Source organism: Vulpes lagopus, chromosome 7 (assembly GCF_018345385.1).
Source record: "Vulpes lagopus strain Blue_001 chromosome 7, ASM1834538v1, whole genome shotgun sequence".
NCBI classification, from domain to species: Eukaryota; Metazoa; Chordata; class Mammalia; order Carnivora; family Canidae; genus Vulpes; species Vulpes lagopus.
This window is the reverse complement of record NC_054830.1, coordinates 25,780,062-25,794,946: the sequence shown is the minus strand read 5'-3', so window position 1 is coordinate 25,794,946 and position 14,885 is coordinate 25,780,062. Positions and strand designations below refer to the sequence as shown.

At 46.8% G+C, this 14,885-nt stretch overlaps 1 protein-coding gene across 4 annotated transcripts in view; it reads right to left on the bottom strand.

Moving 5' to 3' along the window:
• The window catches only part of FLNB (filamin B), a 138,578-nt gene that overhangs the window by 24,258 nt on the left and 99,435 nt on the right, over positions 1 to 14,885 (bottom strand). Inside the window, exons 24-33 of one of the 4 annotated variants that reach the window (XM_041760654.1) lie at positions 14,569 to 14,729; positions 12,305 to 12,472; positions 10,966 to 11,058; positions 10,055 to 10,178; positions 8,775 to 8,931; positions 7,604 to 7,793; positions 5,531 to 5,778; positions 2,598 to 2,669; positions 1,774 to 1,876; positions 941 to 1,081 (exon numbers count right to left, since the gene is read on the bottom strand). In XM_041760654.1, coding sequence (XP_041616588.1) covers positions 941 to 1,081; positions 1,774 to 1,876; positions 2,598 to 2,669; positions 5,531 to 5,778; positions 7,604 to 7,793; positions 8,775 to 8,931; positions 10,055 to 10,178; positions 10,966 to 11,058; positions 12,305 to 12,472; positions 14,569 to 14,729 — 1,457 coding nt within the window. The remainder of the gene's footprint in view (positions 1 to 940; positions 1,082 to 1,773; positions 1,877 to 2,597; positions 2,670 to 5,530; positions 5,779 to 7,603; positions 7,794 to 8,774; positions 8,932 to 10,054; positions 10,179 to 10,965; positions 11,059 to 12,304; positions 12,473 to 14,568; positions 14,730 to 14,885) is intronic. The other 3 variants (XM_041760655.1, XM_041760657.1, XM_041760658.1) reach the window with 3 other exon arrangements.

Below are 14,885 nucleotides of genomic sequence, written 5' to 3'. Positions count from 1 at the left end.
TATACCTTCATGAGTGTGAGATGATGGATATAAAGGCTGTTCACTGCAGCAAAAGGTAGGGGAGAGCCGAAATGTCCTCCAATCGGGGAAATGGGGGAATATATCACAGTTCATCCAAACAGCGGGACACCACAAACACACTCTATCATTTGGACATGCAAAGCCCACCTGGATACACCATTATACTGCAAAGGACGACCTCAGAATGATGTGTAGAGTATGCTACTATTAATGTACAAATGGGAAAGGGCTTAAGACTCTGTATTTCCCCTTTGTTTGTAGGATCTTAAAAATATTCTGAAATCCAACATAAAAAATTAACAGCAGTCAAGTTCAAGGAGAGGTCAGGTGGGTGATATAGACAGGAAGGAAACCTTTCCCCATATCATTTTTTACACTATGTGGGTATGTTGTTCACTCAAAATATTAAATTAAAAAACAGAGAACTATTTGAACAATTTTTTTTAAGAACAAGAATAACACTGTGCTGGTTGATAGACATGAAATCTGAGCTGGATTTCCTTGTCAAGGGCAGTGTGAACATAAGGCAGCTTGTCCTCTCCTCCTCCCACCCCAAAACCCCACGCCACACAGGGCTCTGCAGGCCAGGCTGGAAAGTCCCTCGATGTGCCTCACATTTTCTCCCAGTTCACCCTTTGGCCACACTAGGCATAGTGACAAAGATAAATAATCATGGACCTAAGGGCTGAACTGTGACCCAGGATGCTCAGCTGTACCGTCCCTTCTGGAAAGTAGCTGGTTCTGCTGGGGTCACAGGCTTTTTGGTTTCAGAGGGACACACAGCATTCCCAATCCTGCCACCAAGAACTGCTTCCTGCACGTCAGCTAGCTGAACATCTCTGCAAACCTCCCAGATGTTCAGGCCCCATATCCTGTTGTCTTGCAGGTCACACTGCCCCAGGTGCCAAGCCTGACTCACCAGGGATGTGGCCGCCCATGTATCTGATGTGCATCTCATGCAGCCCGACCTCAGTGGGGGCGTATCTGACGGTGACTGTGCCATCCTTGTTGTCCACAATCTCAGGTGTAGCCGTCTTCCCAGAAGGCATATGGACCTCTCCTGTTAGAGCACAGGGAGACAGGACAGTGAGCCCCCCAGCGACTTGCCCTGGAGAAATTGAGTGCCAAGGCGCAGGTGGCCTTCAGATGCAAGAGCACTCATGTCTGCCTAAAGCATCCACGAACCACAACAGGAAAACAGAGACATGTTTGCCTTTGTTCTGTTTCCTTTTTCCTCCACAAAATGCAGCAGGCAACTCAAGTCAAAAGTTATCTACTTTTGTACTGACTAGAAAAGACCACAAGGCCAGTAGCATTAGCAGAATGTCAACTCAAAGAGAAACAGCCATTAAAAGGAGGCTCGGAGAGAAAGAAAGTCTTGCACAATATAGACTTTAGTGTCAATGTCACATCTGGAAAGGTGCAAGAATAAGACAAGGCAGGAAGAAAGGCAGGACAGGAACCTGACAGTCAAGAGGGATCTAATACAGCCGTTCTTAACCTGGAGAGAAGCCCCGGCCTTCTCCAGGATGTAAACAAGTTATAAATCAATCACCCCCTTCAGAGACACATAATGTACAGAGAACATTCTGCAATCTCAGGGGCTCTTGGACCAATCTCCTACAGCAAGAACAAGGGATGCTGGGTTCAGGACCCCAGGTATTAGGGACAAGTGGAACCACCTCCCAGGCACTGTTCTGGAAAGCTGGTGCAATTCAGGGAGAACAAGGTGGCTTTCATGACAGTGCTTACCAGTGATTTCTCCTTTCCTGACCGCAAACGGAATGACCAAGTCGAAAGGCTTGAACCCCAGGCCGTTCATGTCACTCACTGGGACATAAGCCTCTTCGGTTACCTAAAAACAGGAAGCAGTTATCACTGGGGAGAGTGGACAACAGTGTGGGCCAGTGAAGCAACAGAGGGCAGAGCAACTGGGAATTTTGCAAGTCAGTGCAGCCAGGATTTGGGAATGTGGCTGTCCATCCATGGAGGATGGGCTTTGTCCGACTGGCCCCAGGGCCAGAGCAGAGCCTGAAGGATTGGAGAAGTCATGCTGACCAATTGCTAAAAAGTCACTAGGCAGTTTGCTTGTAAAATTCCCAGCAGTGCTCACGGGAAAGTGGAAAAGTGAGAGACAGCAATGTCTGTGAGTCCCAAGAGGCTCCACCTGGAAAGGTTTAGTTGCTTGTGGCCTGGAAAAGAAGGTGCGTTTTAAGTGGCAGAAAGTAGCAGCAGGTGGTTTTCCCCCTGAACAGAAACCAAATGTGCAAGGGGCGGCCTTGAGAGTCAGCAGGAGGGCTGAAGACAGTCCAGGTTCCTCTGAACCGCGGTGACAAACTACACCGAGCGTGACCACAGATATGACGGCTGGAGATTCGTGGAGCGCATACGATGACACAGGTGGGTCTCATTACAGAGGAAGCGGGGATCATTGTGATGGACCAATCAGTGGGGGACAAACCAATGACCAGGACACCCAGAGGGCTTAAGCAATCCCCAGAAGCAGGCTGTAGCTTTTCTGAAATGAAGGCTGAGTAAACACAGAAATGCAAATAGGAAAAAAAAAAAAAGTGTACCCAGGGCCTGAATCCAGGGGAACATGCATTTACCGGAGCCTCCTCCACAGCCTCGACTTCCCCATCCGTGGCCTGGTCGGTGGCAAATGGAGATTAGTTGGGAATCACATTGAAGGGACACTGCTACTCAGTAGGTTCTAAGGGCTGAGGGCTGCCTCCTCCCTGTCTCTGCTCCATCTGGTACAGCAGGGAGCCACTTGCTCTGGCAGGATCCTGCATTCTTCCTCCCCTCATGGAGAACAAGCTGGCACCCTTTCTCCAAATGTCAAACACCCAAGCCCTTTGAACCCGAGATGCCACTTCTAGGAAGCAAGCCTATAACAATGGTAACCCGAAAGTCCATAGGTAATTGATATGCCAGGGATTTTACTAGAGCTGTCTGTGGTCAAGAGAACTTGACGTAACCTAAAATGTCCATCTGCCAGAGACTCAGTTTAGTAAATTATGCAAACCTGTACACTAGAAGAAGCAACCAAGCCTGATGAACGAAATGTGGAAGGGTGCCTATGCCTATGAGACGAAAACAAGTGTATGTGGATGACACGATCCCTTGCACCAAGCTGATGGGTGTGTTGTGCAAATAGGGACTAGTCACTTCTGCAGCATGGAACTAGGAAAGTGGTCTCCTCTTGTTTGATAAAGGTTTGTGGTATTAATGTTTTAAAAGTCTATAAATTAAAAAAAAAAGTCTATAAATTCGGGCAGCCCCAGTGGCCCAGTGGTTTAGCACTGCCTGCAGCCTGGGGTGTGATCCTGGAGACCCGGGATCAAGTCCCACGTCAGTCTCCCTGCATGGAACCTGCTTCTCCCTCTGCCTGGGTCATTCTCTGTCTGTCTGTCATGAATAAATAAAATCTTAAAAAAATAATAAACAGAAGTCTTTAAAAAACAAAATAGAAGTCTATAAATTCATTTTTTTAAAACCATAGACGTTATGCTCCTGCTCCGATCAACCTGATAAGAGAGGGTCCCTCTCTTCTACCATCATCAACAAGAATTGGAAGGCCACCCCCTGGAGGAAGGCTTACATCCCTGCTTTACTCCTTTCTGTGCATTTTAGCATCTGCAAAAAGGGGACTTCACTTAGAAAGGCAGCTTTGTAAGCTTCCACATGGGGAACAGCCCTATCCCTGCCTCCTGGGGCTCTCCCACAGTGGCGCTATGTGGGGACAAAGTGGTCGGGAGCAAGATCTTTCACCGACCACACTATGAACTTGGACCTAGGACTTCTCAATGCTGATGAGCAGATAAGCTTCTAGACCTGTAACTTCATGATGTATTTAACTGAACCAGCCCTGCTGGGGCTCCTTGAGACGTGGCTCTGAACACAGTACTGGGTGCACCCGTCCTTCTGACCACAAGTCTGTAGAGGGAGGCAGGGAATCCACATGCAAAGAAAGTCCATCTAGGTAAGGCTGGAGAAAGTCTGGAGCTTTCTGGGAGAATACAGACCCAAACCCGTACTGTGGGTGACCCACCCCCACCCCGGGCCCCTTTCCTGCCTTCAGTAGTGGCTAGGGGGCAGTGTGTCTGCACAAAATATCCTTGTAATCCAGAGCTGAGGGGACGTTCATTCCCAATGAGTTTGGTGGCCCCCACTTTAAGCCCCTGTTGCAGCTGCTAAAATGGCTCAAGATTTTTTTCACACTGACTTTTTCACTCGGACCCTCCCAACCCATCCCTAGCTCATGGCACCAGCAAGGCTATGGCCTCTACCCAGGGGCTGCTCTTCCACGCTGCTATTCTAATCAACCAGATAAAACCCACTACAGACTAAAACAAATTCTTGAAACTACAACTGGGACCCGTCTCTGTAAATAAGAACAATTTAGCTAGCTGCATTTCTCTCTGCCCTGAAGGAGAAAAACACTCCCACACGAACAGTGTCAAAGTTGACAAGTGCTTACATCCTTGAGACCAAAAAAAAAAAAAAAAAAAAAAAAGGCTCCAGATCTCTGGCAGAATGTTTACAGATAAACAAACATCTACAGAAAGGGGAAAAAAAGCTACAATAGATTATAGATGTTTGGAAGGCATGGGCTTCTGTTTGGAACGAGTCCCTTCTCTGCTGCTGCATAAAGTGAAATCATTAGAAGGGGCTTCATGGGCTGTGTGTGGGGCCAAGTCACTGAGGCCTGAGGACTTTGTGGTCAGGCGTGGCTAGCTGCCATGACATCAGAGGACACCACGTGAGGGGCAGTCGGTGGCCATCCAGAGCAGGCACACTGGGCTCAGTGAACTTGACTCTGAGCCTGTTCCTATACCTCACCTGCAAAAGGGCCAACAATGGTTTTACGGGTCAAATGAGGTTTCTAATCTTTTCCTGATTAAAGAACCTTCATAATCAGTGGAGAGTCCAAAAGTCACTCGTTGAATATGAAGGAGTCCCACCCTCTCTGGAACCCTTCATTCCAGGTGTTCCTATTCAAGAGACATGCTGCTTCCCGCATCTCTACAACATCTGAATCTTTTCTAAAACAGAACTGGAAGCACTCTGTGTCCTGGGGTAGGAGTCAAGTCTCCAGACATAACGGCATCAGGAACCTCTCTCCTCCAGGCTGTGGAGATGAGGAAGGAGGAAGGAGGAAGAACTAGCAGGATGAAAAATTGCGGTGTCTTCTTATACACATTTTTTTGGTCATAGTGTATCTTTCTGAACTGGGCTTATGCCAGGATCTTGCCTAAGATCCTTCACATGATGGATACTTCGGTGGCTAATAAGATTCCTTAAAAATTCTTATAGTCAAGGGTCTCCGGATTTCAAGAGATTTACTCTGGGACTGTACGAGGTCATGACTGCTCAAGAAAAAATTTTTTTAAAGAAAACGAGAAAAAAAAGCGGAAGGGATGTTGTAGCCAGGATTTAACAGATGGCAGCTGTTACCATTGCTATCTGTTGTACCAGAGTGCTCTAGGGAAGGAATCATCCTTACCATGACGGTGAAGGGGCTATTGGGAATGTCAACTCCGCCAAAGCGCACGTAGATGACATAGGTGCCCGGCTTGGCGGCCGTGTAGAAGATGTCGTACGTGCCATCCTCATTCTCGATGACATCGGCCTCGGCCTCGGTGCCATCGGGGGTCAGAACCGTGCAGGTCACCTTCCCCTTCCCGGCGGTCTTGGCATCAACCACAAAGCCCACTTCCTCTCCGGTTTTCACAGTGGAAGCAATTCCAGGGCCTGGAGAAAAGTTCAGGAGAAGAGAATGGAAGCTCCAGCCGTGGACAGCTGCCCTGGAGGCCCAAGAACAAACCACACCTTCGTGTGGTCTGTGTCGTCAATGCTCGACCCTCAACGGCGGCCACACGGGGCTGTCCCACAGATCACCCGGGGAAGGCGCTGCTCACGGGACCGTTCCATTCGTTACTCACTAAACAAGCTCTGAGTGTCAACCACATGTTGGACCCAGCTTGCCGGCATTCAGGGGTCTGGGGAAGACAGTCAGCTTCCCGAAGCAGACATCTACGGGGCATTTTCTTAAGGGCCAGGTACACACAAAAGGGAACCAAACACAGTCTCTGCTCTCAAGATGTTCCTCATCTCACAGAGTTTGCAGGCCTGGCACCAAGAACCACACAGCTTGATGTGCTGTGTTCACACAGAGGGGGAGCTAAGTTACAGAAAAAATGATCTGTCGTGCTTCAGGAGTGTCCTATAGCACATCTCTATAAATAAAGTTCCAGGAGTCTGTATCCCACGGTTGCCACACCAACAGAGGGCTTTTTGAGAAAACAGGTAGCGACAGAGTTCTGAAGGACAGGTACTCTTGGCTAGGGGAGACCTATCACCCCTGTCCCTAAACCATGACCAGTCTCTCTCTGACTGGTGGCACCCTTTCACGTGGGAACCACAAAACAGGGAATGCAGACAAGTGAACTAAAAGCCTATTGGCAAAAAGAAAAAAAAAGGCAGAAAGCGTGTAGAAGCAACAGGGAATGCTAAGAGCATGTTGTTCACATTCCACTACTGGGAATGGTAAGTAGCAGGGAATCTGGGGCCAGTCTGTGGAAGGCCTTGAATGACAGACCGAGAAATCTAGCCTCCAGTAGCCCCCTGGCTGAGAGATGATTCTGCTCAGGATCTGCCCCAGCAAGGGAGGGAATAAGGTCCAGAGTGCAAGGAGTAAGTCCCTGCCCAATATTATCATTCCTACAGGCTAGTAAAGGCAATCTAATCATTCCTGGCAGACAGCATAGACCTAGGGTTAGGGTGGATTGGTTTGGCCAGTCGTTCAAAATTTCTCAATTTTTCAGCCCCAAATCACCATCTTGAGCAGTTTATAGCTTACTCTAAAAGCCAAAAGCTTTTCTCCATTTAGAGCAAGATAAGATATGAGAGAGAACTCATCCAGGGTAGACCTATGTTTAATTTAAAGAGATGCAAATCTGTTTCATTTCAGAGATGGGGATTCACGTTTTGGAATCTGCTGGAATAGTATGAGAGTAGCAAGAGCTATTCTCAGGAACAAAAGGGTCCGTGGTTGTCTTAGACAGTCATTGTCTCAGAAGCTAAAGGGACTGTGATGTTCAAATATTTCTGGAGATATTCTGAGAGCATGGGCTTGGTCTCGAGTGCTAAGGAAAAACCTAGATCCTTGAATGCATTTCTCTAATGCTGACCTGAATTGCTCCTGAATAAATCTTGAATAATTGAACCATTTACTCATGAAAGGAAAGGCACATTTGCAGCTTCTCATGGGAGCTGCTGCCACAGCTGAGATCTCAACAAATGCACCCACTTCAAAAGTAACATAATAATAGCTTCCATGTGCCTGGCACTGTGCTAAGCATTTTTTATGCCTGACCTCATCTAATCTTTGCAATGACCCTGTGAAACAGTCTCCGATCCTGAGAAGAGTTTCTTGAATTCAAAAGTTCTCAGAAAGATCTTCCATCTAAGTCTGACTGAAGCTCAGAGTGGTTGAGCAGCTTGTCCTAATCACACAGCCATTAAGTGGCAGAGAAGGGCTAGCCCCTGGCTTTCTGACTCCAAAACCCACACTCACCTGTGGCCAGGCACTTGCTAGCATCTCCAGTCTGTGTGGCCCGGATGCGATAGGGAGACAGTGGGATGTCGTCCCCCCCATAGGTGACCCCAATCATATAGCGTCCGGTCTTGTCAGGGATGTAGGTGACGGCATACGTGCCATCTTTATTGTCATGGACAATGGCTCTTTTGGGTTTTCCCTCTTGGTCCTGTGGATCACAGAGAAATGCTACTTAGGATGTTGTCATCAAGACGTAAAAACCACTCATGGGAAACTGAGGCACATTTTGCTTATTAATTTATGTCTTATTCAGGAGGAGATAGAATTAATGGTTTAATACAATCTTTTCTTTTGGGGGGGGGTTGTGTAGGGAGAGGAGAGGCTCACAGATCCCTTTAACATCATATGGACATGGTCAATTTTTAGGAATTTTACCGTCACATGAACAAGTAGTGATTCAGCTCCGGATCAACTGAAAGGTAGAGAGACAAGGGGGCAGAGATTCCTGCTCTTGCACCACCACATCCACTCTCTCTCTTTTCTGTAGTAAAAGGCTGCCAATTCTTGGCTGGGTGCACTGCTTCCACTTCCTAGCAAACTCTGCCACTAGGTTATGGCCATATGACTTGTGACAAAGTTCCAGTAAATGAGAGGGAAGCAAAAGTCATACAGAGTTGCTCAAGATTGCTGATTGAGTTGAAAATCCCCCTTTCCCCTTCTGCCTTTCCTCCTCCTGGCAGCCTGCCATGTGTACCAGCTCATGGTCCATGAAAAGACCTCAGGACAGAAGCCACATGGCACCCAAGCGACTTGCCTCCGAGCTTCTTTAACAAGAGAGAATTGTCCCCTGTGTGAAGGAACTCTTATATACATAGTGCCTTAGTCCTAATTAATCTGATGAGTCATTTCAAGGATTTTATAACCAAAGCAGAGGAATACTAGATCAAATACTAGAGATCAAAATACATGAGATTCATTCAAACATGGTCCTTGGAGCCACACCTTCAGACATCTCACTCAGGCAAGCATATTTGTTCTTGCACAATTACTGACTCTCTGATGGGAACAAAATCCATCAAACATTTGTAACAGGCCAGAAATTGGTTATTAAAAATCTTGTGTTTATCCTTGGCCCAGAATTAAGGTCTTTATTAATCAAGTTTGACTCTAGAAAATAACTCAAAGTTACCGTGATCTGAACAGCAAGCAGGCCTTCCCCAGCATCTCGGGCATCAATCGCAAATTCCACAGGCAGGCTGGCAGGCACACCATAGGAACTGAGGCCAGGGCCACTGGCAGTCACTTTGCTGGCATCATATGTGGGAAGAACCTTGACCTTAAAGGGACTTGAAAGACACATACATATCGCAGTCAGTGTGGACACCGTCATCTCAGCTACATTTGATCTTCCGTACACAAAGAGACTGGGCTTGAGAGGGGGGGATTTCTATAGCAGGTAAGACAGCGAGTGCCTTATGTACTTTAAATCCAGCAAAAATTTAAAACCATGTGACCATCATATGCTTTCTGTGAGTGCATTCCACGGGATACACACTAATCCCCAACTCAGTTTGGGAGACATGGTTAACTCATTTTTGTTATGCTAAGAAAATGTTCACCAAAATGGGAAGGGAATAGTGGAATTAGGAAACAATGCTGGAATGATAAAATTATCATTTTATCTCATTTTCTTCTATTTTTAATATGCTTCAGATTGCAAACTACCTATTAGCAAAGTAATACATAAATGTAATTTATAAATTACATACTGCTACATACTTAGACCTATATGTGTATCTCTATATAAAAATGTGTATATTAGAGGTATGGGTAAAATTTTTTCATCCTAAGGGGTATGAAAATAATCCTTTGGAGGCTGTTCTGAGAGAGGAAGAGCATATGCAACATTTCATATTCGTTTGAATGAGGAACAAGGTTTCTATCCAATACCCTCTGGGAATACTACTGTCAACCAAATCCTCAAGTAAAGAAGTGAAAAAGTAAAAAATCTTTGCTCTAATCAGAGAACTACCTGCAAGGTCACTGGAAAGAAGAACTTTGATGAATTAACACATTCCTTGTTTCTTCAAAGATTCTCAACTCCTTAATTTCAGCTCATCTTTAAATTAAAGATGGCCAAAAGGAACAAAATAGGAGGGTACAGGATATCAAGAGAGGATTTGCCACAGATATCAAGGCTAGTGTGTTGTAACACCTGTGCATAGAATGCAGGTTCTCGCTGATACCTGCTGATCAGATGGATGGATGGGTAGACAGATGGGTGGGTGGGTGAGTGGATGACAGATGGGTGGATGGATCGGTAGATAGATGGGTGGATGGTTAGGTTAGGCAGATGGACAGATGGATAAATGAATGGATGAGTGGTCATCAGGACAGTGCTGGCCAATCTTACAGAGGGGTGGGCTTCAGGTTGGTTTGGACCCCCTTCTATAAGTGTCAGGGGCTTACCTACGAGGGATCTCCTCATCAGCATATTTAACTGAGACCATGTAAGGCCCCTCCTGGGACGGGGTGTAGGTCACTGTATGTGTGCCATCCCCGTTGTCCACTATGTTCACTGGCTCCACCAGGCCTAAGAAAAGAAATGAAAGGTCTTGAGGAACTGCTTAGACTCTCCTTCACTCTACCTTCGGCTTAGCTTGAACAGAATCACATTCATCCCCAAGAGCTATTGGTTTTCACTTATGAGTAACATAAACGCAAGCAGGCCATAATCAGAGGCCCAAGAAATCACAGGAGACAGGATTCCCCAATTCATGGTTGCAGAAATGACCCCAAGAGACACCTTTAGCTTTCTGTTGGCTAAAGTACACTCACTGAGCCCTTGAATATAATTACGGAGACTGCCTGTGCTTGTGCAAAGACACGTGTTGTAGGCATGCTATCCCCTTTCAAGCTAGTGAGGCATGCTTGGGATGTGGCAATTTTACTCTATAGCTGAGGTGCAGCCAAAGAGTCCACAACTCTGAACAGCAAAAGTTAACTAATGGGCTGGCCAGTCAAACTTATGGTCACCTTTGAGCACAGACCATTATGGTGCCAGCAGGCTGGGTGTAGGTGCAGGGCAGGAGAGGATGCCAATCTCATGGGGTGAGGGGATCTTCAAAGTGATGCCTGCGGGGGATGGTTAGAGACTATGTTAAAGCATAATCAAGGCAGGCATTGGGTTGGTAGATTCCAGATCCCAGTTCTGAACATGAGCATCAAGAATGGGTCAATTGCAAGGTAGGTTAAGCAAAGCATGGCACACTCATTAAGCAAAGCAGATGAGGCAAGAATAATGCAATTTTAGGGGTGAGACTAGCAAGAGGCATTCAGATCACATATATTAGAGCAGCAGCCAATAGGAATATGCCAACCTGTCTCCGTAAAGTCACCCTTCGGGTCACCTTTAAAGAACTCTGAAATGGCTTTCAAGGGGCTGCGCCATGACTGGGAATCCATCTCATCAGCTAAAATTAAAAGGCTGTTACTTCTGAGGCTTCCATAATAATATAATAGAGATAGATATCTAAGTAAAGCCTCCCCTCTCTCATACACACACACACACACACACACACACACACACACACACACACACACACAGGTCTTAAAGCTCAGTAACTATGCAGAATCAGATTCCAGCCCCATGACCTCATTTCCCTCAAACCACATCTGCCCTGAGCTTCAAAGGGCATAACCTCCTGCTGAACCCCATTAAGTAGAAAGTTCCTCTTCAAAGAAGGAAACCCTCGTTTGCCACTTCTGTAAAGCTAACACATCACTAGGGAAAAATCCAGATAATTTAAGAAATTAGGGAGAGAATGGCACATTTTAAATACCGGAAGAGGAAATGTGATGGCCTACCAAATAAGGTAAATTTCAATGCACTTCAGGGCTCTGTCCCAAAATGGCCTGCTGGTCATACCAAACCCCAGTTCCAGGCTGCCAACAAGGCAGGCCAAATTGTCAACAAAGGCCATTTCCCAAGAGATCCTCTCCCTCCAGGAAGTTGGGACAATGACAAAGGCATGCACCCCAAGGGCTGTGTAGCTGTCATTTCTAGAAATTTGGGGTGTGTTTCACATGGGCACCAATGTGGAACAAGGTGCTACAAGGCATCTCAAAACCCATTACTTCTGAACCTACTGCCCACCCAAATTCTAGGCCAAACCCAGTCACTGCACAAATGCAGAAATGTACATGTGAGAGCCCAAATCCTACTGGCTTCATCTCACTGCTTAAGAAAAATGAAAATTTACAAAGACATTGAGAGACATGTTATTAAATGGAAAGACCACTAGAGAAGTAAGAGGTCTGCCTGCTTTTAAAAGCAGGAGCTTCAGGGCTGAGCCTAGGTAGCTCTGTTGGTTAAGCATCCAACTCTTGATTTCGGCTCAGGTCATGATCTCAGGGTTGTGAGATCGAGCCCTGCATCAGATTCCGTTCTCAGCAGGCAGACTGATGGAGATTCGTCTCTCTCCCTCTGCCTCTGCGGCTCCCCCTACTCTTTCTCTCTCTCAAAATATAGAAATAAAAGTTTTAAAAATCAATAAATAAAAACAGGAGCCTCTCCTGTTTAGGTAGGATATGGAGCAATAAAGTAATTTAAGAAATTTGCAGTTCATGACCAAACTCAAAAATAAAGTGCCTGCGCTGGGTCACAGTTGCCCCCCACTGAAGCAGAGCTTCCGGCAGGAAGGCAGGATGTATACTCACCTCGGGGGCCCAGGACCCTCACTTCCAGCGGGGCCAGGCCAGCCTTGCTGCTGTCCACCGTGAAGGACTGTAAGATGTGGGCTCGGACACCGGAGCCCAGCCCAGGGCCAGCGATCTTGACCTTACTAGGGTCCACCACATCCTTCACAGGAACTCTGAAGGGACTGCCTGGAAAAGAGGTCCCAGGGTTTTAAGCACAGCTCACGTAGAGCCAGGAGGCCTGCCTTGTGTGCACCCATGGGCATTCTCCACAGGCAGGCATCAAGCCATGTGCTGGGCCCAGAGTGGTTAATGCCCACCCACCCCACCCCCCGGGAACCCACAATGCGGGAGAAGGGTGAGGAAAACTAGAAGTAGAACATCACACGAAACAGATGTTGGAGGCATGTATAAACATTGGTGGAGCACTTAAGAGGCAACAAATCTGGTCTTCAGGAGGCCAGAGGAAGCTTTCCAGCGATATCTAAGTTGAGATGAGAGAGAGCAGATAGCACCCAGGAAACAGATGGAGGGGGTTTTGAGCACAGTGATAGGCACATGCAGAGCCCTGGAGGTGAGGTAGAAGACAGGCTGTCAATGAAGCAGAAGGACGACGCTGAGTGGTGGAAGGAAGGAGTGCAGACTGCTGCAGAGGTGGCTGGGCCTTGTGGCCCACATCTTATATCCTCTCCCCAAACAGCTCCTGAGGGCTTCCTGGAATCCTTGCCTTACAACACAGCCCACAGCTTCCTGCCACGAATGGCCTGCTTGGTTCCCTGGCCATTGGGTGAAGCCTTGCTCTTTCTCCCTGTCAGCTATGGTCCTCCTCCTGCACGGCTGACCCCAAAGGGACACTGGGGGCCTCCAACTCTTTGATGGTATTGGTTTTAAAGACCAAGGAAACAGGAGTGCCTGGCTGGCTCAGTCAGTTAAGTGTCTGCCTTTGGCTCAGGTCATGGTCTTGGGGTCCTGGGACTGAGCCCTGCATTGGACTCCCTGCGCAGCAGGGAGTCTGCTTCTCCCTCTTTGTGTGTGTGCTCTCTTGCTCTCTCTCTCTGAAATAAAGATTATTTAAAAAAAAAAAAAAAAAAAGAGCAAGGAAAGAGAAAATGTTGTGTGATCAGGATTTGCAAGAGAAGTACTAAACAGAAAAAGTAGGGCTGGGTGAGAGATCCTCATGGGATTCCCCCACCAACATGGACCAAGTAAGAACCCCCCGAGGTGAGCCAGAAACAGGAGCCCCAGTGTCCCTGACATCATGCCTCCTCAGGCTACCAAGTTCATCACCAAGGGGTGACATGCGCCTCTTGCTATGTGAGGAGTCTTTGTGCTCTCCAAGAAGGCTTGCAAAATTAATAACTTGTAACTGCCACACAAACTCAGATGTCCCTGCTTGGCCTGCCTCAAAATTTATCTATTGTAAAATAGAGTGGTAGATTAAAAGATCACAAAAGAGTAGAGGTCTTGCCTTTTTAACAATAGCTGGGTTTCAATGGCATCAAATTGTTCAGCTAACTGAAATAAATGGCTGACCCCGGCAAAGACAAACATCACCTTCCAGGCGGGGGTTTAGGGGAATAAAAGGGACCTTCATTTCACAGAAAAACAGTTGAGAATTTCAGTGTCAGCAGCTGATGACAATAGACTACCTCTGAGGCTAATCTCCAAGTCAGAGCTTCCCCTGGAAGGTGTCTGAACTTAGCATGAGAGCAGCCAAGAAGTAATAAGAGAACTTTAAAACTTTAGGTGGCAGATACCAAGCATTCCCCAGGCAGACATCTAAAACCAATCACGGCAGCTTTTCTTCCTGATGTGCTTATCCCACGTGATCTAGTTGACCCAAAAGCCACCACCAACCAACCACAGCTGGCCCACCAGAGGAATCCAATACGCCACAGTGGGCAAGACAGCATATCCCATCAAAAATAACCCCACTAGGGGTTTATACCAGGCCAGTAAACACTGGGCTAATGTTTAACCAACAAGAATTCCCATGAAAGCAAGTAAGAAGCCAGAAGGTTGTTGAATGTTTCATAGCAACACCTCATGAGGTCCTCCAACACATGAACAACCACTTCCAGTCAAAATGCCAAGCCAACACATTTCGCCAGGTTACTGGTCCTATTGGGAGTTGGGATATTCACGGAGACACAGCCATAAGGAAAATTCTCCCTTTGCAGCTACTGCAAATATTAGACTCTTTTTCCCATTCAAAGAAGCAAAACAAAACCTGCTTTCATGCCACATCAATTATTCTTTGGGTACCTTTCTGAGGGATAGCTTACCAGGGATGTGGGCTCCTCCGTATGTAATGTTAACATCGTAATCCCCCGGAGCAAAGGGGATGTACTCAGCACTACAGCTTCCATCTTTGTTGTCTCTGCAGTTGATCTTTGACTCTGACGGTCCCTCAACAGTTATGCCAAGCCCACCAATTCCTGCCCCTCTGGAAAGTGTGGAAAAGAAAGCAAAGTAGTTCTAGTGGTTCATGCTGGTCTGTTTATTGCCAAAATTATTTTAAAATCCCTCCATACGCAATCCCATTTAGCCAACCTGGCTCAACTACCGTGACACTTCTGCACAGAAAATTCCTCAACGGTGT